A 26,956-nucleotide genomic window follows, 5' to 3' on the forward strand; every position below is an offset into this window, starting at 1 on the left:
ATGTCCATTGACGAGTATACCAGTGCATTCACAGACAAAATGGAGTTTCCTTTACGCATTGTCCCTGATGAGCTAACAAAAATCGATAAGTATACAAAGGGACTACCATGGGCGTATGTTGTCCCAATACGCCAGGCACCTACTTTTAAGGCGGCCATTTGGGATGCTAAGTCTATGGAAGAGACGATCAAGAGTAGAGCCGCCAACAAGTTTGAAGTTGGCGGGAAGAGGAAGTTTGAGGGGTCTTCAAGATTCAAAAATAAAAATAAGTTCCTGAAGTCTGACCCCAACAACAAGAGGTATGGGATAACAATGAAGAAAAGTGGTGAGACAAGAGTAGAAGGAAACACACTGGGAGATGCTCTAAAGAGGTGACCTGCTTTAAATGCAGGAAAACTGGTCACTATGCCAATGAATGCACGACCAAGATAGAAGATTGCTTTAAGTATGGTGAAGAAGGACACTTCAAGCAAGACTTCCTAAAAAGGGAAGGGGCTACAAAGCCAAACGTACCACCAAAAGGCAAGAGCATTCTAGATGATCCTTAATAAGGCATGTGACAACTATCAGGAGTGAGGATCTATATATCTGAAGATTGGGGTATGAAGTAGCCATATAGATAGTATCTTGTGGTGTAGCCTAATATAAGAATAAGAGTTATAGTGTAAGGTAAACTTGAACATCTATGTAATCGTTTCAAGAAATAATATAAACCTTGGTTTTGTTATCTGGTGTGTTAATTTGCTATGTGAAATTCTTGTATGGTGACTTGGAAAACTGCGAGACAATACTTGGGACGAGTATGAGTAGGTGTGAAATGTAGTAGAGGCCTATACTACCAGAAGCACAGGACTCGCACTTGGATCAGGGAAAGTCACAAGGTTACCAAGAAGCTAGTAATTGATTCTGTTTTGTTTAAGTATGTCGTTACCATCATTTCAGTAATGACTAAGAAGATGATTGTTATTCTGACCCTAGTGGTCATATCAAATCGAGTCCGACTAAGACGAGTATGTTACTTGGTTTAAAGAACCAAGATCGATGTAGCATCTGACTTAAGCCAAAAGATTGAAGTGAAAGATAATCGAAGCGATCAATAGAAGTATCGTGATCACCGTTAAAGTAAAGAAGCTTGTATCTAGAATTGCTACATGCTAGAATGGGATTATATCACATTAGAACATGAAGGAATGTATATTACATTACAGAATTTGACTCTAAAAGACCTAAGTCTAAGCTTTGCATCATACGACATGAGGTCATTAGAACATGACCTATTGGTCTGTCATGATAATCGAAGGAATGAACTTCTCTTAAGTTAATTTTGTTTAAGAAGAAGTAAGAGTCTCCAATGAGGATCGATTTTGTAACTTGAAGGTTACGATTGAAAGTCCAATATAGGATAAAAACAGGGTGGAAGATTGAGCACCGCCTACAGTCAACAAGTCGAAGAGTTAGATACTCATTTGAAGGAACATAGAAGTTATGGTTATTACCTAGGATGAAGAGATAACATATGGAGTCATTATACAAGCCCTATTTCGTTGATGATTCCGGGACGTAATCATCCTAAAGGGGGGTAATTGTAACGTCCGCAGATTCGGGCTAGTCAATTTGGAGACAATAAGCATCAAAAATGACTTTTAGATAGATGATTATCTAGAATAAATAATCTTAACCAAATTTTGGTATATTTCACAAGGATTACGTACATATAAAGAACGTTGAAATCCGAGTTATAACGAAGAAGTTGTGACCTGTCGAAGTTTTATGGCTAGACTGGCACGGCACCGCGTAACATAAAAAGTGAATTTTTGACAAATTACTTTTTAGCCTTAGTGATCTAAATAAAAGTCTTAGTATACGCTAAGCCGAGAACGTGCATAATCAGAACGTCCAAATCTGACTTCCTATGAGGAAGTTATGATTTTTTCTAAGATTTAGCATAACAGTGTGTAACGCCCGTAGATCAGGGCTAGTCAATTTAGAGACAATAAGAGTCAAAAATGACTTTTTGATAGAAGATTATTTAGGATGAATAATCCTAACTAAGTTGTAGTATATGTTACAAGGTTTCCGTACATATAAAGAACGCCAAAATCCGAGTTATAACGAAGAAGTTATGACCTGTCAAAGTTTCGCGACAGAACCGGCACGACACAGCGCGACGTAAAAAGTGAATTTACGTTAGAGCGGTATTTAGCCTTAGCAATCTAAACGAGAATCGAAGATCTCGTTGTTGGTATCGAAGCGATAAAAAGTTAGGCGAGAACGGACGTCAAACGAAGAAGTTATGAATTTATAACGAAGTTTTCTGTCGCGGCCTATTAAAATAAATAATAAAAATAAAAGTCAAAATTAGCCGACGGAGTCTAAACGAAAGTTGTAGAGCGTAGTCTCACCTTCGTGTGGATATAAAGAACGTCAAAAACGGAGTTCGTATGAAGAAGATATGAATTTCCGAAGTTTATTAATCAATTTGTATTTAAATTTAAAAGGAAATTCGGAAGCATTATCCGAAGGAGTCTCCGGTCTGATCCGAGGTACGCGCTGCGTACTCGAGTACGCCCCGCGTACTCCGAAGTGTCGACATTCGTAGCAAGTGGCTTCGGATGACGCACGCAGTGACGTTTTTCGGACCAGTACGCCCCGCGTACTGGCGTACGCCCCGCGTACTCCGAGGCTCCAGCCTCCTATAAATAGGATGCGAGGGCAGCCGACCCAATTGCCAATTTCTTCTCTTCTCTCTCCCTTTTTGCATCGTTTTGCGTGCCAGAAGTACCCCGAAGCCCCGGTATTATACCCTAGCCCCGAGGCAAGTCCCGAGATCCCGAAGATCCCGAAAAGTGCGGTTCCCGAGTCGAAGCTCTGCCCGCGAGAAGTTTGATTTTCGAGGAGATCTTCCAGATCTGCTGAGGAATACTACTTCTATAAGCCGTAGTGCTGTCGGATCGTCTTCTGATCAAGTGAGTGTGTAGTTATTTCTTCTAATACAATAATACGAAGTATTTTATATAAAAATACGTGCTATGTGTATATATTTGGTTGTGTTATGTGTGAATGAGTATTCACTCTCTTCTATCTTACAGATCTGCTTATTTCTTTATGAGATATGTGTTACGTGTGTGTGCCTCATCTGTTATGTGATATATGTGTTGATTAAAGCATGCTATACAAGTTTTCTTTAAACTATGTATACAAATGTATATTTTTATCTACTAATATTGTTGGGTAGAACATGGGTAGATGGGTTAGATAAACCTTGGTGACTATGGAGTTAGCGCCTGCTGTTAGATAAACCTTGGTGACTATGGAGTTAGCGCCTGCTGTTAGATAAACCTTGGTGACTATGGAGTTAGCGCCTTTTGTATAAACCTTGGTGACTATGGAGTTAGCGCCTATTGCATAAACCTTGGCGACGATGTGACTTCGTGCCTATTTGATGAACCTTGGCGACTATGGAGTTAGCGCTTGTTAAGTAAACCTTGGCGACTATGGAGTTAGCGCTTGTTAAGTGTACCTTGGTGACTATGGAGTTAGCGCCGCTTGAGTAAACCCCGACGACTATGGAGTTAGCGTCTGATAACTATGGATTTAGTACTCGATAGATAAACTTTGGCAGCAATGGATTTCGTGCCGATTCCTTAGGAATAAGTGAATGAAGGATAGTTGGTTCTTAGGGGGAAACCTTAAGAAGATGATGGGGATGGGTATTTGAGTTGATTGTTTGATAATTGAATATAATAAATGTATGATTGTGGGTTGAAAACCCTATATGCTCACCAGGCTCCCAAGCCTGACCCACTCAGTTTTCTTTTCATTACAGGTAATGACACAAGAGTATAAGTCGGCGGACTTGACGAGAGATTTTGGATTATAGATCAGTAGTTGAATAACTATTGTAAGGTCTATTTTATGTTGTTTATGCTTTTGGTCTGTAACGAACATGACATCCCGAGGTTTTATTATTTAATAAAAATACATTCTTTTCGAGAAATGTTTTGATAAAATGGTTATCATATTTTATTTTGGGAACAAATTCCGCAACCGTTTCCTTTAAAAGATCACTCTGATTTTGAAAACAAAGCATAAACAAATCGGTCTTTTCTGGCCGTGAAATTGGGGATGTCACACAGTGCACAACCCGAAATTCGAATTTTAGATCGATCATTTTTAGCCTACACAACCTAAATAAGAATTGAAAATCTCATTAATAGGAGCTCAAAAATAATAAGATAGTCGATAATGGAGTCCGTATGTAGAAGTTATGAATTTTACACGGTCGTTAAACAGTGTAATCTTCTCATACTGTTACATTTAGAATCGGTCGAGAATTAGCCGATGGAGTCAAAATGAGAATTGTAGATCTTTTCAATACCTATGATTGGATATAAAGAACGTTGAAAACAGAGCTCTTATGTCAAAGTTACGGAATTTAGAAGTCGGGATGGGCTGATGCGAAGTGCGTACGCGGCACGATCTGAGTCATTGTTTCCTCCCCACGCCTTGCCAACAGATGGTGAGACCCAACACCCAACTTGATGAGTTGGAGGCTCAGAACTCACCAACTTGAGCCATTTTCAGCCTAAAAATACCATGCGAAACTCACTCATTTTCCTCACACCTTAACCCTTCTTTCTCTCTCTAACTTCTCTCTAAACCCCTCCCAAGCCTTAATACTTCCCAAGTGCTAAGAGGCAAGTCCCGGAGCGCCAGAAGGATCCGAGAAGAAGAGTTTTCAGATTGGAAGTTCTGCCGCCGCAGAGCTTGGTTCCTAGCCAAACCTCCCGGTAAGTGAGTTATGCTTACTCTACTTTAAATATAGTTAACGTTTAAGTTCAATATCATTATTACGAACTTATAGATAATAAATATATTATAAAATATAATATACAAAGTGTTATTGTAATATCTTTTAACTACTCGATGTATGGGGAATCTGGTTTGAAAGGTCGCATAGGGTTGTTGGATTTCAGATGTAACATCCCAATTTTCAAGACAAAAAATTTCATTTTTTGATTTAACGTTTTAGAAAACATTTACAACAAAACCTTGTCAAGTAATATCATTGCATAAACCACAATCACATGTCTCAAAACCATATCATAAAAATAGTAATAATGTCATAGTACAATCCCAAGAATCTCATAATGCGGAAATCCGGTGTATGTGATGCGCCGCTACCGTGTTGGCTCCTTCCCCTTCGATAAAGAGGTACCTAAAAACAAAACTGAAAACTGTAAGCACAAAGCTTAGTGAGTTCCCCTATAATACCACATACCATACATAATACATATTGTCGGACATATCTAGGTTCCCGAACTACCCTGCTGAGCATACCGGGGTGCTCAACCTACCCCTGCTAGGCATACCGGGGTGCCTAACCTACCCCTGTCAGACATACCAAGGTGTCCGACCTACCCCTCTGGTTTATCTCAACCGGTTATGGGGACTATTTCACCCCTACTACTACCACATAAAACATAACATAATCATAATGTCAGGCATACCGGGGTGCCCGTCCTACATCTTGGCCCAATCGACTAGATATGGGGACTATTCCCCCTACCACCACTATCACATAACATCATATCATACTAGCACATAAACATATCAGATAGTGGCAAACCAGACAATTATCATGAAGACAATCATCCATAATCACTCCTGCTAGTGGGCCGACATTGTGGCCTTAGACCTACTTCTACTGGAAGGTAACTCACATCAGTGTCGTGAAGTGTTTGAACTGTCCTCGCTGCCGGGATCAACTCCTCTCAATTGCTACACATAACAATCCTCCTTAATTACCATTTCATGGTCAACTCAAGTCAAAGTAAAAGTCAAGGTCAACACCTTGGTCAAAGTCAACTCTGGGTCAAAGTCAACATTTGGTTGACTCAACTCGCCGAGTTGACCCCACAACTTGTCGAGTTCCATAATCCTTATGTAACACCATAAATTTCAAAACAATTTTTCACATTTTATAAAAACACAAATCATTTAACATTCATAAAAACATTAATGTTTGAAACTCAATCCATGCTATATAAAATTCCCAAGATCTGATAACATAAAATCCCGTGTGTGTGTGTACTGATCAAGTCGGCGCCTTCCCACGGTCATCACTAGTACCTGAAACAAATAACACCAACACTGTAAGCACCAAGCTTAGTGAGTTCCCCAAAATACCACACATAACACATATTAGCCACTCGAGGCTATAACTCTGTGGGTCCGTGGACCCTACTCTGTGAACCCTCTGGTTCTAACTCTGTGAACCTTCCGGTTCCAACTCTATAAACATGCACAACATAAATCACATAGAAATAATGCAGTACAACATATAACATACATATAACATACAAATACTCTGTCACATAACTCTGATTACCTACTCAAGGTAAAGTGTAGTGAGAAGACTCACCTCGCGTATCTCGATAACTCGCAAATCCCGGAATTCACTCACGCTCGATCCCCCAAGCTATAATCCTCCTATAACACAATATATCTCTAATTAACACTTTCACAACTAAGGTTGACTACCCCTATCAAGTCAACACTGGTCAACTCTGGTCAACGGTCAACGGTCAACTTTGACCGGACTCGGCGAGTGCACTAGAGCGACTCGGCGAGTCTATACGTGTTCACTGACTCCCTAGGATCCTCTCTTGACACGTCGAGTACTTCCCTGACTCGACGAGTTCCACCTGGCATGAATCGCGGGGCCACCACGACTCAACTCGCCGAGTCTCAAGAACAACTCGGCGAGTTCCAGCTTGACTCAGTCCACCCGCCAACCCTCTCGGACTCTCCCTGACTCACTGAGTCAACCCCTTAACTCGGCAAGACCACTCGCTGAGTGGTTATGGACAATCTTCATGCTACTCGCCGAGTCTGTTCTTCGGACTCGGCGAGTCTATGCCATGCATAAACTCAAACTCACTCCTGAGGTCAGATCCGTTCCAATTACTCATAGATCCAGTCCTTCCAAGCACATACATCACGTAAAGTTACAATCTTGGTGCTCATGCAAAGGTCCAAAGGCCTTATTTGATGATATGGTCTCTAGAATGCTATTCTAAGCTCATGGCCTCCATTAACACTCATAAAGCTTTAGGGAAGAGAGTCTCTGGACCTCTTTGGGTCCAGATCTAAAGCACCAACACAAAAAAAGAGGCCAATTACTCCATGGATCATTCCACAAGGAAACCCTAACTCTAAGATTTACACCAAGGACTGAGAAAGGAACGAATGGCTACCTCAAATGAAGTCTCTGAGCTCAAGAATCACTGGATTAGCACCTTCTTTGGTCTCCTCTTGCCTTGATCCTCTTCTATATGCAAAACACCCACAAATAGTCAAGGATCTTCCTCTTCTCTCTCACAAAACGCTCAAGGACTCTTTAGGGTTCTCTCTGGGGTTGGTGGCCGCCAATGACGGCCATAAGCCCCTTTAAATAGGTCTCATACCCTGGAAATTAGGGTTTCATTAAACAGCGTGGACTCGCCGAGTCCACCTTTTGGACTCGCCGAGTCTCCTCACAAATCACCAAAAATTATAAGAATAAATAATACCTGGGAATCCGGGCTGTTACACCTTAAAACACTAAAAGGTTCGACCCTACTCGCCGAGTCTTTCAAGAACTCGCTAAGTTCTCCTTCATACGAGGTCGGAAATTTCTACCACTGACTCGCCGACTTCATCCTTGAACTCGTCGAGTCCTTCTTCATGCAAGAAGGCACATCTAGTCCTGGAGTCACTGAGTTCCTTATGAAATCGTCGAGTTCGTCTTCATGCACTTGGGACTTAGTCTTGAACTCGCCGAGTTCCATGATCTTCAAGTCCATATCCACATCCATCTTGTTGAGTCCTCTTCTAGAATCAACCAGTTCAATCAGAAGCCAAAAAGGTTGGGGAACCATAGACAGACTCGCCGAGTCCTATGAGCGACTCACCGAGTCCCCCAAAGTCCAAGTCTACCAAGTCGATTATAGTCAGGATCAATGCATCCAGAACATAGATCTAACCTCCTAGGATCGATATAACACGTAAAGTTACAAACTTTACGTTCATGCATGGGCTAGCTAGCTCATAAGGACCCAAAATGAAGTGTACAAGGTGCATGGGACTCCCATGGCCATAAAGTTGGCACCTTTATGCCATGGGAACCCTCAATGGTTCAAGATTTGAAGTTATACCACCATAGAACCACAAAATCCCGAAAATGGCTCTACTAAAGCTTAGAAAAGGTACAAACTTGCCTTAACTATATATCTTAGAGATAAATGGCCAAGGTTGAAGCTTTTTACCTTAAGCAAGCTAGAAATGTGCCAAAACTTCTAGATCTACTTTCCTTCTCTTGATCTCCCAAGCTTTCTCCTTCTTCCCAAGCTTCTAACACACACAAAATGGCACAAAGAGCTTAAGAACACTGAAAAACGGTTAGGGTTTTGTGAGGATGGTCTGAGGGTGTTGGAGGCTGCAAAGCAAGCCGGTTAAGGTATTTAAATAGGGTTCAAACCCTTAAAATTAGGGTTTCATCCAGACAGGCCTACTCGTCGAGTCGGGGCATCCGACTCGGCGAGTAGGTCATTCCACCCGCATCCAAGCTTCACCCTGACTCGATGAGTTGGGACCTCTAACTCGCTGAGGCCCATAGAAAAATGAAAAAATTCATATTTAAATACATACGAGGAACCAGGCGCTACAAATCTCCCCCATTTATCTTATACTTCATCCTCGAAGTCTGCTACTACGGTTGGAAAAAGCTCGGGGTAGTGCTCCCTCATCTCTTCCTCTAGTTCCCAGGTCCATTCTGAGCCCTTGTGGTGCTGTCATTGCACCTTCACCAAGTCGACCCTCTTGTTCCTCATATCCTTCGACTTCCTGTCGAGGATAGCTATTGGTCGCTTGATGTAGTTCAGGCTGTCATCAACTTGAATATCCTCAAGAGTCACCACTGCAGATTCGTCTACCAAGCACTTCTGCAGCTGGGAGACATGAAAGGTACTGTGAATCTGGCTAAGATCGGCTAGCATATCCAGCCTATACGCCACCCTTTCCACCCGAGCTGCAACCATGAAAGGTCCAATGTACCTGGGGCCTAACTTGCCCTGCTTCCTGAATTGGATGACACCTTTCCAAGGTGACACCTTCAGGAGGACCATATTCCTGATCTGGAACTCCAAGTACGAACGACGCTTGTCGGCATGACTTTTCTGCCGACTCTGAGCAGTTTGAAGCCTGTTCCGAACCTTTTGGATCCTCTTTCTTGTCTTGAGTACCACCTCAGTACTCCCCATGACCCTCTGTCCAATCTCTCGCCAGCATATTGGGGTCCTGCACTTCCTCCCGTATAACATCTCGAAGGGAGGACGGTCAATACTTGCATGGTAGCTATTGTTGTAGGAGAACTCAGCCAATGGAAGATAGGTATCCCAGCTATCATCGAAGTCTAAGACACATGCCCGTAGCATATCCTCCAAGTTCTGGATAGTCCGCTCGCTCTGACCATCCGTCTGTGGGTGAAAAGCAGTGCTAAAGTGTAGACGAGTACCCAACTCGTCGTGAAATTTCTTCCAGAATTTGGAAGTAAACAACACGTCTCTGTCTGAAATCCCATAGACTGGCACTCCATGTCGGGCTACCACCTCTCGGATATAGATGTCAGCCAGCTTCTTGGCCGAAATGCTCTCTTGGATCGGTATGAAATGAGCACTCTTGGTCAACCGATCCACGATGACCCATATGGAATCCACTCCCCGTACGGTCCTGGGAAGCTTGGTGATGAAATCCATGGTGATATCTTCCCATATCCACATGGGGATGTCCAACGGTTGTGTCTTGCCGTGAGGCCACTGGTGCTCCGCCTTGACCTTCATGTAGGTCAGGCACCTCTCGACGTACCAGGCTACATCTCGCTTCATGCAGGGCCACCAGTAGTCAGGACGAAGATCTCTGTACATCTTCGTCGCCCCGGGATGAATAGAAAACCTGGAGTTATGCGCCTCCTCCATCAACACTGGCGCACACCTTCATGATACGGAACCCACACCCTACGGTGTAGTGTCAACAACCCACGGCTATCATAGTCTAAGGAGGAAACATGCCCCACAATACGCTCGCTCTTCCGATGTTCCTCCTCCATAGCCTCCTGCAGGGCCTCTCGGATTTGCTCCAACAGTGGAGTCACTACCGTCATCCACAAGCAAATGTCTCTTATCAGGGCAGTCTTGCGGCTAAGAGCATCGGCCACCACATTGGCCTTCCCCGGGTGGTAGAGGATCTCATAATTGTAATCCTTCACCACATCCATCCACCAAAGTTGCCTCATGTTCAGATTCAGCTGATCCATGAGGTACCTCAAACTCTTGTGGTTCGTGTAAATGGTACATCAGACCCCATAGAGGTAGTTTCGCCAAATCTTGAGGGCGAAGACAAATGCCCCCAACTCTAAATCGTGCGTCAGGTAGTTTGTCTCGTGATGCTTCAGCTGCCTCGAAGCGTAGGCGATAACATGCCCTCTTTGCATCAATACCGCACCCAACCCTGAAATGAATGTGTCGCAATATACCACAAAATCCTCTATGCCCTCTGGCAGGGCTAGAATCGGTTCCTCACATAATCTCTGTCTCAATGTCTCGAACACTGCTTGCTGTTCAGGCCCCCAACAAAAGACCACAACTTTCTTTGTCAACCGGGTCAAGGGTATGACTATCTTGGAGGATTCCTGATTGAATCTCCGGTAATAGCTTGCCAATCCCAAGAAACTCTGAATCTCAGATGGAGACTTTGGAACCTCCCATCTCATCACGGCGTCCACTTTGGCCGGGTCGACCAAAATACCATTCTGGTTGACAAGGTGCCCAAGAAACTGCACCTCGCGCATCCAGAACTCACACTTAGAGAACTTGGTGTACAAGCTCTCCTTCCTCAGGGTATACACAACCTCTCGCAAGTGCTCCTCATGCTGCTTCTGCATCTTGGAGTAAACCAAGATATCATTAATAAAAACTATCACACACCGATCCAACATCGGTCTGCATACGCGGTTCATAAGGTCCATGAATGCGACATGAGCATTGGTGAGCCCAAAGGGCATCACCACAGACTTGTAGTGGCCATAGTGAGTCCGGAAAGCAGTCTTCTGCATATCCTCGTCTTTAGCCCTCATCTGATGGTATCCTGACTGCAAATCTATCTTGGAAAACCAAGATGCCCCCTGAAGCTAGTCGAAGAGATCATCAATCCTCGGCATTGGGTAACGGTTCTTCATTGTTACCTTCTTCAGCTCCCGGTAGTCTATACACATCCGATGCGACCCATCATTCCTCTTCACAAGTAGGATTGGGGCTCCCCAGGGTGAACTTCTTGGTCTAATTAATCCCTTGTCTAACAGCTCCTGCAGCTATGTAGACAACTCCTACATCTCGGGAGGAGCCAACCGATATGGTGCCTTGGCTATCGGAGCCACACCAGGGACCAGGTCAATCTAGAACTCTACCTGTCTCTCCGGAGGTATCCCACGAAACTCCTCTGGGAATATATCCGCGTACTCTCGCACCACTGGTACATCACTCATCGTCGCCCTACCCACCTCCCGGGTATCCATAATATAGGCGGCATACCCTGCCCAACCCTGTTGAAGGTAGCGCCTAGCCCTCGCTGCTGAGCATAAAGCTGGTCCATGATGTAGGCTCTCACCCTGAATCACCAGCTCTCCCCCACTTGGGGTCCTGACCCATACCAACTGCTGCGCGCAGTCAATCACTCCCCCATTGGGGCTCAACCAATCCATGCCTATAATAACCTTTTTCCCACGCAACGGAATGGAAACCAAGTCTACCAAGTAGTGCTCCTCATACAGTCTCAGAACACAATCTCTAAAAACCTATGATGCTCGAACTAATATGTCGTCGGCAATCTCGACCTCTTGAGGGCAATCCAACATGGCCGAAGACTCAGGGAACCTCGTGCTAAGGGCAAGAGAGACAAATGATCGGGTAGCCCCCGAATCAAATAATACCTAGACCGGAATACCATTCACGTGGAACGATCCTAACAACACATAAAACATATACATAAATATCATAAGCTACATAAAATAAGAGCTAGGGAGAAGAAATCATACCTATCACCACATCGGGTGTGGTGCGTGCCTCCTCGGTAGTCAGCTAGAAGGATCAACTCATCACCACTGAAGCCTCTTTCTTGCATTGTCGGCCATCCGTAAGCCGCAGGGTCGCTAGAGCAGGCACCGCCACCGGCGTTGTTGCTGCTGTCAATCTCGGGCAGTCAACCTTTTTGTGGCCCTTCTGATTGCAATGGAAGCAAATCAGATCTTATTTCTGGAAGTTGGGGGTAATGGCCGTATAATCATTGCCGAAGTGCCCAATCTTGTCGCACTTATAGCAGCCCGATGACCTAGTCTACACACCCCCTCATGTGGTTTGCCGCATTTCCTGCAGCGGCTCTGGCCCTGATGTCCCTTCGACCTAGAGTCGGATCCCTTGGGTTTCTTCCCCAAAACCCCTGTCACCTGCCCCTCTTCCGCCTTTCTCTTCCTGATGTGCTCCAAGTCAATCTCCCTCTCCCTCACCCTGAAAATAATAGAATCCAGGGTTAGGCATGCCGAGTAGCTGACATGCTCCTGAATATAATCTCTCAGCATGTCATGATAGCGGGTCTTCCGCATCTTCTGATCTCCTGCATACTGAGTCACTAACAAGGCCCTCTCCCGGAACTTGGCGGTAATCTCCACCACTGTCTCTGATGTCTGCCTCATGTCGAGGAGCTCCCAGGCCAGCTGCTAGAGCTCCACAGTCAGTGCGAACTTTTCCCTAAACCGGGCCACAAATTCTGACCAAGTCATAGCCTCAATGGCTGAGGCTCCCAGAGAGTCACCAACTGACTCCCACCAATCACTAGCTCAGTCTCTCAAACACACTGCAACATACCGGACCTTTGACACCTCAGGGCAGAAGCTCTTTAACTGGGCATACTCCATGTCTGCAATCCATCTCCTGGCAACAACGGGGTCCTTCGCTCCATGGAAGTCTGGCACACCACATCCCCTGAAGTCCTTGAAGGAGAGTGTGTGTGTCCCCGTCTGGCCAGATGCCATATCGCTCCTAAACGCCCTAAGGCGATCCTCCATCAACTCGACAATTCCCTCCTTGATCTACCCAAAAATCACCAAGGTTGCCTCAAGGATGCCTCTCATGATCTCTGACACGATGAAATCGCGCAATCTCTCATCAACTGGTTTGGATCCCGAACCTGAACCGGATCCTGAACCTGATCCTGATCCTGATCCTCCAGCTATGTGACGCGTAATCATCACCATTCTAAAACAAAACATACAATTATCAGGGTCATACAAATCTCGAGAGGTCTCACACACTCTACAAGTTCCTGTTGGGTTTTGAGCATTCTAACACTCCTACGGTGTGCATGCAACCCTATAAACCTTGGATCTATGTTTTCTCTATTATACATGCAAATAAGAACTTTCCAAGGCTTTAATCCTAACTAGCATAATATGAGGCAACTATACTACAAAGACTAGTTAGATGACATACCTTTTGGTGTAGCTTGATGTCTTGAGCTTAACCCCAATAGTGTGGAAGCCTCAAGTGGAATCAGCTATCCCTCTTAGTGTACCCACACTAGTGCTAATTTCACCAACCAAGGACATCTGTATATAGTGTGGAGACTAGGGTTAAACCCATGACCTTTCATTTCATATGATCCATGGGTTAAACACTCCATGGACTATCCATGAAAGCTTAGCCCACCCTAAATGAACTTGGCCCATCACACACATATATCTAAAAGTCCAAATTTAATTAGTTCATTTTGATCACTTAATTTATTCTATATTAATTCTTGATCAATACTAATTAAAATAATATGATTCCATATTAATATATTAGAACTTATAATATATTAATATACTATTCTCAAAAGATTATCCATATAAATTGTGCCGATGAAGTGCAACCCAAATAGACCATGCCGGGTCGGGTCAAGTACATACCAAATATAGTTATGGACTTAGACATTAATCCAACAGTCTCCCACTTGGATAAGTCTAAAACTATTATTGAGTATGACTTCAAAAACCAACTGGCAATCGTAGCTCTTAAAGCTACTGTCGAACTCTGATCTTGTCAACAAACTCTGACCTTTGTCAATGACTTGTCCATTAGATAAGGGATCATATATTCCTCCATTCTAGATATCATATGGACTGAGACATGGATTATAATCATTCTCTCTATCCATTTGTTGTTTCCCGATATCCGATTCATGACGACTGACTGATTGAAGAAATCAAATCAGTCCTGGCTTGGCCAAGCACTCACATGTGTCATCACTAAATCATCGAGGGGCCCACAGATATCGCTTTTATCCTAAAGGTAAAAGGAATGGATAAACTTCGGCTCATATGGCTTGTTCTACTACTTGTTGAATCATACACAAAGGCACGTTTTATAACATCGAGTTACCAAATGCGTTTTCGTGCAATCAATGTACAACCAACTCATAGGAACAACTCATATCTCTAGGTTTGAAGAATATAAGATATTATCATCTCATGATCACTTGTGATAAAATCCATGAAGTGATTCAAATGAGCGCGGGTTGAATCCAGTACTCAGAACTTATGAGCACTCATGAGTGTTGTAGCACAACTTTGTCCACCAACTTGGACCTCTACAAGCCAACCCATGACAGTCTTGATTCATATCTATTTCCAAAATATGACCGACTGTGGATGGTTTGAATAACTTAGTCATTCCGGAAGAATAACCTAGTTATTATGGAAGTCAAAACATGCAAAGTGAAACACAAGAATAAATGAATCAAATATGGTATCAAACCCTATGAATATAAATAGAACACTTTCTATTTATCACCATACTGATTACTCACTATTAATTGTTTCAGTTTTATCAACTTTATACTTGAATTAAAACACTAGGTGTCCCATGCTCCAAGCATGTACACTATGTTTTCTAAACAATATGTTTGCCATACACCAAGTATGCACTCTATATTTGTCTATGATCCTTACTTTTGTGAAATAAACCAAATGACCAAACTTTCAATGATTCTAATTTCACACTCCCAAATCGAAATCTGTTAGATTTTAAACTTAAATGCACTACCCTCTTGTAATGAATGTGTACCAAGTCACAAAGACATGTCAACAACCATTACATGGTATTCCAATGATGACCTACTACATGTACACAAAGCCTTATGTTCAAAGTATGCGTTGCTTTGAACATGCTTCTTGCACTAAGTTTTTTCTAATCTTACACAGATTGCTTCCATCTATGGAGACAACTCTATATTCCCATTTTGACTATCACTTCTGAACAAGAGTTGCCTCTTTTTTCAGACTATGTCAATATGGTCCTTCCAATATTAACAATATAGTTCCAACTGTCCTTGAACAACTAATCTTTGGTAAACCTTAGATTGTCATCGACAATTGCTTAATCACTTTAGTTATATCCAATTCTAGACATTTTCCTCCGTCATGCCCCCAGGCATTTAGAAAATTCAGAAAGGATAAATATTATAGCACATGTAATCGATCTTGTACCCAAAGTAAATGGGACATGATTCATGATGTTTCACATAAAGACATGGTTCTATACCAGACTTTTTCCATAATAACTTTTTGTTTGCCATGTTCTCAAAATTAAACTATGAAAAGGGGTGTCGTAATCATAATCGAATTTTGAGAACGCAATATATAGAATTTTCTCAAGTTGAACCAATCCAACATGAAACTCATATATATATATATATATATATATATATATATATATATATATATATATATATATATATATATATATATATATATTAGGGCTGAGCGCGGTGCGGTTCGGTGCGGTTATTAGCCAAAACCTCACCACTAACCGCAAATGCGGTTAATCCATTTTCAAAACCGCATGGTGCGGTTATTTTTGCGGTGCGGTTTTGTTTTTTTAGTGTTGCGGTTATTAACCGCATGGATTTGGTGCGATTAATTTGTGTGGTTTTTAACCACAGTTTAGAGCTCAAATAGTTTTAAGAGTTCAAACATATTACTTGTAATAATAAATAAAAAAAACATAAGGTATAAGACAATTAACTATTTAACTTAAACCACAAACAACTAATATCTTAAAAACGTCAAATCATTAGTAATTAACAATAAATATCTTAAAATTGTTTAATTTCATCATTTTTCAAAGTTAAACATAAAAAAAAACCAACACTTTTGTTTTCTAGTATTTTATTTGTCTTTCATTCATGAAACTTGTCTTATTTTTAATATTTAATAAACTAATAATTGATAAAAAAAAATTGTATATAATATATGCGGTGCGGTGCGGTTTTTTTGCGGTTTTTGGAAACTAATAACCGCACCGCACCGCAAATTTGCGGTTGTTGAAAAACATAAAACCTCACCATCGGTTTTTATTGCGGTTGCGGTTTTTCGGTTGCGGTTTATGCGGTTTTTGCAGTTAATTTTAGTTGCGGTGCGGTTTTTGCTCACCCCTAATATATATATATATATATATATATATATATATATATATATATATTCTTGACTAAAGGTGATTAAAACCTCAATATAAGCTCTTTAGAATGATTATAAACTCAATCTAAGCTTTTTAGAATTGAAATGAAGTATAATTTCCTCTCCCTTAATTATAGCAAAACAACATTTTCAACCCCTACAACCTCAGGAATTGAAACTTTTGTTTTCTATAATTAACATTGCTAACTTGCAATTCTTATCATAATTATCATGCTCCCACTAACATGATGATTATTAGCATAACACTTATGCTCCCACTAGCTTTGACATGTATCCAGAAAACAGCTGGACCTCCAGAAGTCAATACTTAATTGACATTCTTACCAAAGTTCAGATTTCTGATACTAGATTGCTTTGATAAGGCTTTATCAAAATTATGCACCTTATCTTAGATAGCTCACAAGTGTGTCTAAACAATTTCAGAACTATGAAAAGGGATGCCGTAATCATAGTCTCAATTGTTTAGACCTTTTGCCATTTCTAATAAGTCAATGTTAGTATGCCAGTTAACCACGCACGCTCCACTAACGACTTTGAGAACTGCAAATATCACAATTGCTATCTACTTAAAATCTACTTAGTGAAAGAATTTCCTCACCATCATTTTCATGAATCAGAGAGAAACCTTATGACACTTAGATTTTATGGTGTATGTGTTCTTATCCACGTGAATTTTTCAAAACCATAATCACAAGACTAGGTTAGTGACAAATCATGACTCATATGGATTGAACTTGTGCAATCTTAACTTCTTGCCACCTGGTAGCTCAAGGGCCTGTCATTGCTTCCAAGTAGCTATGCAAACAATTGAGAACATGTAGAACTCAAATGTATAGCCAACTTAACTGGAATGGGCACATAAATGTCAACACGATAGGTTATAAACCTCTAGTTGTGTGCTAGTGATGAAATACAGGTTTTTATTCTTGATTACTTCTTGAAACCCTTTCAGGATCTTTTAGACTCCCACTGTCTCCTTGAATTATAAGACTTTCTTGCCAAATATTAAGGAGATAGTGTGGATTCTAATCAAGACAGACACTTAACACAACTGGCCTTAGTTGGTCTTTGTTTTATCCAAAACATCACAACTTACCAATTTCAAATGTACAAGAGTAGAAAACTTTTACTCTTACATTTGACAAGTGGTTTAAACCTTCTTTAAGACATGTCACTCAAGTTACAATCTTAGAGTATAACTTTAAGAATTATTTTTGGAATGAAGTATGAATCATCTTCTTGATTTAACCACTTCAATAATTCATAACTCCTCTTCTTAATTATCAGAATGCACGTAGAGGATGAATTGTGATAAGGTCTCAAAATCATTAGGATGATTTAAAAACATGATACTAAAGTTCTCTCCCATCTTTTCAGATTTGAGAAACTTTTATCCTTCTCCCTAATTTGATTCTTCTTATTTGTGCTGTCATACATTGAAACTTTTCCAATGATTCAGAATTATACTTAAGCCTGTAAGTATAACCATATTTACTAAACTTTAGTAAATCATGAGGAATAGTCTTATCGATCTTTTGTGGTGGACTTAATCAGTGCACAAGAATGTGTACTCGATCCCTTAGTCTTCTACTTGACTCACACATCCATGCGAACAAGTAATTAATCTTAATTTTCCAATGCTTGAAAGTTCTCATTCATCATACTATACAACTTGCATGATTCCAAGTTTCGGTCCAATTGAAACTTGGGTGATGAGAAACTTTCCTTAATTGGTAAATTTAGACACTACCATAAATGAAAGAATCGAAACCATTTTCCTATATTACTAGCAATGGAATCATACAAACAACAATTTTTTTTTCACAAATGTTATTGTAAGGATACTTAAAATAAATAAAATCAAAAATTTCCTTTTATTTTAAAATTTTTGTTGAAAACCTTATCCTTACAATCCATATGAAAACCTTGTTGTTATCTATTCCTAAGCAATGTGTCATAACTCCTAAGTAACTGCTTCAAAATTCTGATGCGATCGAAATCCATCTTCGCGATCAGAAGCAACATATACTTCCTTTAACAGAGTTAGACAATGGACTTTACCTAAAGTAGAGTCAAACTTATTGACTTTAACATCCTTAGGTAAATTTTGGCAGCTTCGCAAACAGTGCCCCTTCCTTTTGGCAATTCTAACAAATGGACCCTTTGTCAATGCTACATGGGACAATCACAGACTTAGTTTTTTCTCTTTACCATTTGGTCAACCGAGTTGACTATGGCCGATCCATTTCCATTGGGAAGAGAATGATTTTTCTGGATTTCCAGTGTCTTCATTGTCAATGTCCATAAAGTTTTCGGAAGTCGAACTTCTAATAAAAATTGCTTTACTGACCTACCAAATACTTGCTGATTTAGCAGCACCAAGAAAATAGATAAGATCATTAAGGGTCTTGTCATAGTCTATTTCATAGGAGTCCCAAAGGAACTCACTATGTGACTTAGAAAGTGATTGAAACACTAACTCTCTCAAGACTTTGACACCCTACTCTCCCGGCTTGTCAATATGTGACTTCATCTCCAAGATGTAATCTCACATAGACCTTGCTTGCCAATAGGGCTTCAGTGACCTTGAACTTGTGGGTTAGGGAGAATAATTGGAGGAGGTGGAGGAAGTGAAGTTCCTAGAGATTTGGGAAGATCATAGATATCTGAACCAGACATCTTTTTTTTGGAGATATTCAAGATAGTTGATTTAACGTCCTTAATATAACACCTAATATGAAATATTAAGGCTAGGACCCAACACAATATTTTATAACTTGGAAGAGAGATGTTGTAATCCAAGCTATATAATATTTGAATATAGGTGAATGACGATTCACCAATTTCCACCATGAAAAAGGAAATCAATTATTAGGTTTTTAATTGGATTTGAAACTCCTAGATCTTTTGAGATTCATTGAACTGTTCAATGGCATGTTTCAATCTTGAGTGTGCCCTTCAGGTTTTATGACTGGGATGCCGAGGATCACAAAACATGGTGTGAAGTAACCATGCAAATTACTTGGTACCCTTAAGTGTTTACCCCTCAATCGATGTGCCGGTTAACCACACACGCTCCATCGATACTATGATAAACATTAAGTTACCCTTTGCCTGCCTTCTTAAATACGAGTTAGTGTGCCGGTTAACCACACACGCTCCACTAACCGACTTAAACAAAGTGCAAAGTGTAATTTCATGGATTAGCACCTTATTCACATTTTCCTAAGTAACTAAGATTGGGTATTTATAAAAGGTTTAGTTACTTAGTATTTATCATTAATACTTTTAATGAAGGGAGAATTTATAGTCTTTCTCTGACCCGTTCGGCTAACGACCCTCCACCAGTCAAGGAAGTGGTGGGTGAGAGTGGACACCCATTAAAGTGCCATTTTATAGGCAGTAACCTTATACCGCCCTTATAGACCGGCTTCGTGAATAAGGCCTACTAACGGTAAGACTGACTTTCTCTTATACATATATATATATATATATATATATATATATATATATATATATATATATATATATATATATATATATATATATTATTAACCTATGATATTATAAGGTATAAGGGTTGAATTTTAACTTTTAAAATTCTAAGGGCTAAACTTGGAATTAAAGTATTCATAAGAGAAAACTTTTCAAATCCAAAACTTGAGGGAAAGTTTTGTAACTTTCAAAACTTTTCAATTCCATAACTTATGTGTTTAAAGTAGTTTTAATTAAAAAAACTGTTCAAGTTCCATAACTTGAGGACAAGTTATGGAAGACTTTAAACTAATTAAGAAAGTGACTTTTCATAATTCATAACTTATGGAAACTTTATGAGTTTAATTAAGGTTACACATATTTTATTTAATTAAGAGACTCCTGAACCTCCACAACTTGAGGACAAGTTATGGAGTCATAAAACCATTTAATGGGAACAAGACTCTTCCTTTTGTAACCTATGACAATTTTTATGAGTTTTAAGAAACTTAAATGTGACTTTTCATGTAACTTGAGGACAAGTTACACAAACACATTTTAGAATCAACTTTTAGATTAAAATGGATTGAAAACAACTATTCAATTAACTTTTCTATTAATCTAAGCAGCTCATATGAACAAAGATAATTCACATCAAACTTTTCCATGTAATTAGCAATACTCTTAAACTAATACAAAACATGAATCTATTGACAATTATCTTTGAAATTGGATTAGCATGAACATTACCACATCAAAAATAGGTTTATAAGTTCAAAAACAACTTAGGGTAATGTTCCTAGTCCATTTCTAGCCAAAACAGTCGAATATATGTTGTCTGGGGGTCCAACTCGGCGAGTTGGATCGTTTTGAACATTTTAAGGCATGGAATCGTCGAGTCCCCTGATGGACTCTCCGAGTTCGTTGTCCAGACAGCAAAAAAACTTCAATTTTTAAGTAGTTTTTGAAATTGTAACAAGAAAACAAGCCTAGTCTCTTATACCACTGTTGGGTTTTGAGCATTCTAACACTCCTACGGTGTACATGCAACCCTATAAACCTTAGATCTATGTTTTCTCTATTATACATGCAAATAAGAACTTTCCAAGGTTTTAATCCTAACTAGCATAATATGAGGCAACTATACTACAAAGACTAGTTAGATAACATACCTTTTGGTGTAGCTTGATGTCTTCAAGCTTTAAGAGCTTAGCCCCAATAGTTTGGAAGCCTCAAGTGGAATCAGCTAGCCCTCTTAGTGTACCCACACTAGTGCTAATTTCACCAACCAAGGACATCTTTATATAGTGTGGAGACTAGGGTTAAACCCATGACCTTTCATTTCATATGATCCATGGGTTAAACACTCCATGGACTATCCATGAAAGCTTAGCCCACCCTAAATGAACTTGGCCCATCACACACATATATCTAAGAGTCCAAATTTAATTAGTTCATTTTGATCACTTAATTAATTCTAAATTAATTCTTGATCAATACTAATTAAAATAATATGATTCCATATTAATATATTAGAACTTATAATATATTAATATACTATTCTCAAAAGATTATCCATATAAATTGTGCCGGTGAAGTGCAACCCAAATGGACCATGCCGGGTCGGGTCAAGTACATACCAAATATAGTTATGGACTTAGACATTAATCCAACAGTTCCCTGGTTCTATCTCAACCTTCTTGATTCGAGTAAGAATCCTCTACTTTCAGTAGTATGGGCCCATACTACCTTCCACGTCTATTCGTACTTTCCTTAAGGATTGCCTCAACTTTACCAAGTCCCTTCTACTACTGTTGTACTCTATGCTAATCTCATCCTAGGCTTACCCTAGGGTAACTCTCCAACCTACTCTCCGCCATCAACTGTATAAGAAGTCCCTTTCATCTCTCCCTAACTAGCTCGCGAATCCCATTACATATCACTAAGACTAGATAATTCTTCGAATGAAAGGTCTCTCCCTACAACGGTTAGACTCAAACGAGCGCTGTGAAATAGGGCTAAACCTAACCTTCTGAAATTATTTAGTACTCGTAATATGTAACTTAGCGTATTCGTTTAATAGCTAATTAAAGATACCTAAAACTCCTAATAGCACAAAGCAAGCAACATTTGGGCATTGAGTAACCCAAACCAAAATCTAGGCTATCATATCACTGACTACTCAGTACTATCATGCAACTTAATAAGCACATACAACAAGCATATCAGGCATCTTCCTAGATCCTTAGCCCTATTCTAGCATGCAGTTCTCATACACGTATAATAGGCATAAAAGGCATCCTTTCTAGATCCTTATCCCTAATCTAGCATGCATTTTTCTTAATCATATCATATCATAACATAAAATGTATGGGTATCTTGGGGAAAACTTACTTGAGCTCGGTCGGTCGCGCACATCACACATTTTGTTCTTTCTCAAAACTTTTCACATTAACTTTTGGAAAAACTATTTTCTTGTGAAAATCGTTCAAACCCTCGATTTGACTCTCGGCACTCCCGAAGGTGTGTCCGAATCCCTCAAACCAAGGCTCTGATACCAACTTGTAACATCCTAATTTTCAAGACCAAAATTTTCATTTTTTGATTTAACGTTTTAGAAAACATTTATAAGAAAACCTTGTCAAGTCATATCAATTCATAAACCACAATTAAATGTCTCAAAACCATATCATAAAAATAGTAATAATGTCAGAGTACAATCCCAAGAATCTCATAATGCGGAAATTCGGTGTGTGTGTGTTGCGCCGCTACCGTTCCGGCTCCTTCCCCTTCGATGAAGAGGTACCTGAAAACAAAACTGAAAACTATAAACATGAAGCTTAGTGAGTTCCCCCATCATACCACATACCATACATAATCATACTGTCAGGCATACCTGGGTGCCCGTCCCACCCCTTGGCCCAATCGACCAAATATGGGGACTATTCCCCCTACTACAACTATCACATTACATCATATCACACCATCACATAAACATATCAGATAATGGCAAACCAGACAATTATCATGAAGAAAATCATCCATAATCACTCCTGCTAGTGAACCGGCATTGTGGCCTTAGACCTACTTCTACTGGAAGGTAACTCACATCAGTGTCGTGAAGTGTCTGAACTGTCCTCGCTGCTGGGATCAACTCCTCTCAATTCCTACACGTAACAATCCTCCTTAATTACCATTTCATGGTCAACTCAGGTCAAAGTAAAAGTCAAGGTCAACACCTAGGCCAAAGTCAACTCTGGGTCAAAGTCAACATCTGGTTGACTCAACTCGCCGAGTTGACCCCACAACTCATCGAGTTCCATAATCCTTACAACACTAAAAGCTTTGACCCTACTCGCCGAGTCTTTCAAGAACTCGCTGAGTTCTCCTTCATAGGAGGTCGGGAATTTCTACCACTAACTCGCCGACTTCATGCTTGAACTCATCGAGTCCTTCTTCATACAAGAAGGCACATCTAGTCCTAGACTCACCGAGTTCCTTATGAACTCGTTGAGTTAGTCTTCATGCACTTGGGACTTAGTCTTGAACTCGTTGAGTTCCATGATCTTCAGGTCCACATCCATATCCATCTTGTTGAGTCCTCTTCTAGAATCAACCAGTTTGATCAGAAGCCAAAAACGTTGGGGAACCATAGGCCGACTCGCTGAGTCCCCCAAAGTCCAAGTCTACCAAGTCGATTTTAGTCGGGCTCAATGTTTCCAAAACATAGGTCTGACCTCCTAGGATTGATATAGCACGTAAAGTTACAAACTTTACGTGCACACATGGGTTAGATAGCTCATAAGGACCCAAAATGAAGTGTACAAGGTGCATGAGACTCCCATGGCCATAAATTTGGCACCTTTATGCCATGGGAACTCTCAATGGTTCAAGATCTGGAGTTATACCACCATAGAACCACAAAATCACGAAAAGGGATCTACTAAAGCTTAGAAAAGGTACAAACTTGCCCTAACTAGAGATCTTAGAGATAAATGGCCAAGGTTGAAGCTTTTTACCTTAAGCAAGCTGGAAATGTGCCAAAACTTCTGGATCTACTTGCCTTCTCTTGATCTCCCAAGTTTTCTCCTTCTTCCCAAGCTTCTAACACACACAAAATGGCACAAAGAGCTTAAGAACACTAAAAAATGGTTAGGGTTTCGTGAGGATGGTCTGAGGGTTTTGGAGGCTGCAAAGCAAGCCAGTTAAGGTGTTTAAATAGGGTGCAAACCCTTAGGGTTTCATCCAGACAGGCCTACTCGTCGAGTCGGTGCATCCGACTCAGAGAGTAGGTCATTCCACCCGCGTCTATGCTTGACCTTGAATCGACGAGTTAGGACCTCCAACTCGCCAAGTCCTAGAGAAAAATGCAAAAAATCATATTTAAAATACGTACCAGGAACCGAGTGCTACATCAGAAGTGCTAAAATGCCAAAATGGTCTTGCCAACTGGTGTTTCATGTCTGGCCCTCATTTATACATAGTTGTTGAAAAGTATTTTTTTAACTCTTATAAAACAATATCGCTCCTAAATAGTCGCTATAAATATTAGACTAAAATCTAGCGGTAATGATACTAGGTTTCATCAAAGGAAAATAGAATCGTTAGAAGCGAAGCGCTGCCCTAGTTTGGAATCGTCACTTTAACAAGTGAGTGCATAGTCCCTTTCATGAACATGATTTTAATACAAGTATTGATTAAATTATTAAATATATATGTGTGTGTGTGTGAAATGTTTGTTATTGCCTGAAATACGTGTTAAGAGCATATTTGATAATATATGATGATTTAGGGTACAGAACAAACCTAAATTAATTGGGATGGATATCGGGTAGTATCTACTCATGAGTGTGGGTGAGATATACATGGAGAGTCGAACTTAAATTTTTTTCATTGATCCGAGTGCATGGATTAGACATGGTTATTTGTCCTTAGTCCGCGAGTATGGAGAGGACATAGTTATTTGTCATTAATCCAGGAGCATGGATTAGACATAGTTAGTTGTCCCTAGTCTGAGAGTATGGAATACGCATAGTTATTGATCTAAGAGCATGGATTAAACATAGTCAATTGTCCCTAGTCCATGAGTATGGAATAATCATAGTTATTGATCCGAGAGCATGGATTAAGCATACCCGATCTCGAAGTATGGATTGGGTAAAGTGGTTAATTTTAGATCCGAGAGTATAGATCGTGTCGTTGTGGGTATCAACGGGGTAGTGTAAAATTGCTTATATGAGGTTAATTTATATATATTGTGAGTTCTAAAACACACACACAAACACACACACACACACACACACACACACACATATATATATATATATATATATATATATATATATATATATATGATTTAACATTGTGGTATTGAAATCCCTATGTACTCACCGGGTTTCCCAACCTTACCCACTCAGTTTATTTGTATCACATGTGTCGATACGAAGCTACATTACACTGAGAGATTAAAGGAGATGTAAATCACTTATGTAAATGAATGTAAGGTCTGTTTATGCTTATGTTTCTGTATTGACGATGACATCCCAAAGTTTTAATATAAACAAAATACCTTTCTTCGGAAATGCCTTGATAATATAATTATCATTTTCTCTGGGAACAAATTCCGCAACATATTTCTTTAAAACAACACTCTGATTTTCAAATAAAGCATAAAAAATCATTATTTTCTGGCCGTTAAATTGGGGTTGTTACACTGCAAGAGGGAGATTGAGTTGGAGCTCCAAACGAAGCGGAAGCCGAAGCAGGTTCAGACAACGGTGGGTCGGGCCAAGAGGCCCAAGACCACTGATACCCACACCTGAGGCCAGCAGATTCAAGGCCATTAAGCCAGGTCCGACAAGCCGCACGGTGGAGCTTGTCGATCAGCAGGTTCAGGATGTTTTAGTTATGGCCAGTTGGGCCACGTGAGTTGGGATTTCCCGAAGAGGGCTCTCATTTGCTTTCATTGCAATCAAACATGCCATAAAAAGGTCGATTATATGAGATTGTTTGGGAGAGCACTGGTGACGCATGCGCTAGCCACTTTAAGGATTAGTGATGGCCGCCAGGGCAAGGCAGAGGCTCCTGTGGTGAAGAGCAGGGCTTTTTAGTTGACCACCAATGAGCCCCGTGAAGCGCCAGATGTAGTGACTATTATGTTCTAACCCTATCTTTTATTGCTTCATTTGTTTATGCTTAAGATTATTATGATCTTGTATAGGGACCTTTTTGGTCAATGGTTTGTTTGCTCATGTTCTGTTTGATTTGGGGGCTACCCCATCCTTCGTGTCTCTTGTGCTTAGAAAGAAGTTTCCAGACACTCCAGGGACTTTGGATTCCCCTTTAGAGGTAGAGATTGTGGATGACCGTACCGTGTGTGCTTCGAGGGTTTTCCATGGGTGTGTCCTGAACATGTTTAGCGAGAGGTTCTCTATTGATTTGGTGTCGATCCCGTTGAGGGGATCAAAGGTTATCATTGGGATGGATTGGTTGGGCCCTAATGGGGATGTGATTGATTGCGAGCAGCAGCTGGTGAGAATTCAAACCCCAAGTGAGGGAGAACTGGTTAATACTGGCGAGAGAGCTTCACATGGGCCAGCTCTCTATTCAACCATGTGGGCCAGAAGATATCTGCAGCATGGTTGTTTTAGGTTCTTAGCTTATGTTTTTGACATGTGGGTTGAGGCTATGATGAAGTTGACTAGGGTGCCCATTATGCGGGATTTCCCAAATGTTTTCTATAAGGATTTGCCTAGAGTGCCTACCAAGATGCAGGTTGAGTTTCAGATTGATTTGGTGCTTGGTGTGGCTTCTGTAGCCAAGGCGACGTATCACCTAACACCACAAGAGATGGAGGACCTGTCTGCGCAGTTGTAG

General features: G+C 40.5%; 1 protein-coding gene across 1 annotated transcript; it reads left to right on the forward strand.

Annotated features, from left to right (window-relative positions):
• Nucleotides 1-26,956, forward strand: LOC128127036 (uncharacterized). The gene is made up of 3 exons (XM_052765261.1): nucleotides 1-233; nucleotides 392-522; nucleotides 26,301-26,956. Exons 1-3 carry the CDS (start codon nucleotides 1-3, stop codon nucleotides 26,954-26,956), a joined length of 1,020 nt encoding a protein of 339 aa, XP_052621221.1.

The sequence above is a fragment of the Lactuca sativa genome, chromosome 1, assembly GCF_002870075.4.
Source record: "Lactuca sativa cultivar Salinas chromosome 1, Lsat_Salinas_v11, whole genome shotgun sequence".
Lineage (NCBI taxonomy): Eukaryota > Viridiplantae > Streptophyta > Magnoliopsida > Asterales > Asteraceae > Lactuca > Lactuca sativa.

Excerpts from the sequence above, each read along its gene's own strand:
- LOC128127036 (XM_052765261.1), top strand. The coding sequence starts at position 1 with ATGTCCATTGACGAGTATACCAGTGCATTCACAGACAAAATGGAGTTT. Across the intron at positions 234-391 it reads GAAGTTGGCGGGAAGAGGAA|GAAAACTGGTCACTATGCCA; the intron begins GTTTGAGGGGTC and ends CTTTAAATGCAG. Across the intron at positions 523-26,300 it reads GCCAAACGTACCACCAAAAG|GGACCTTTTTGGTCAATGGT; the intron begins GCAAGAGCATTC and ends GATCTTGTATAG.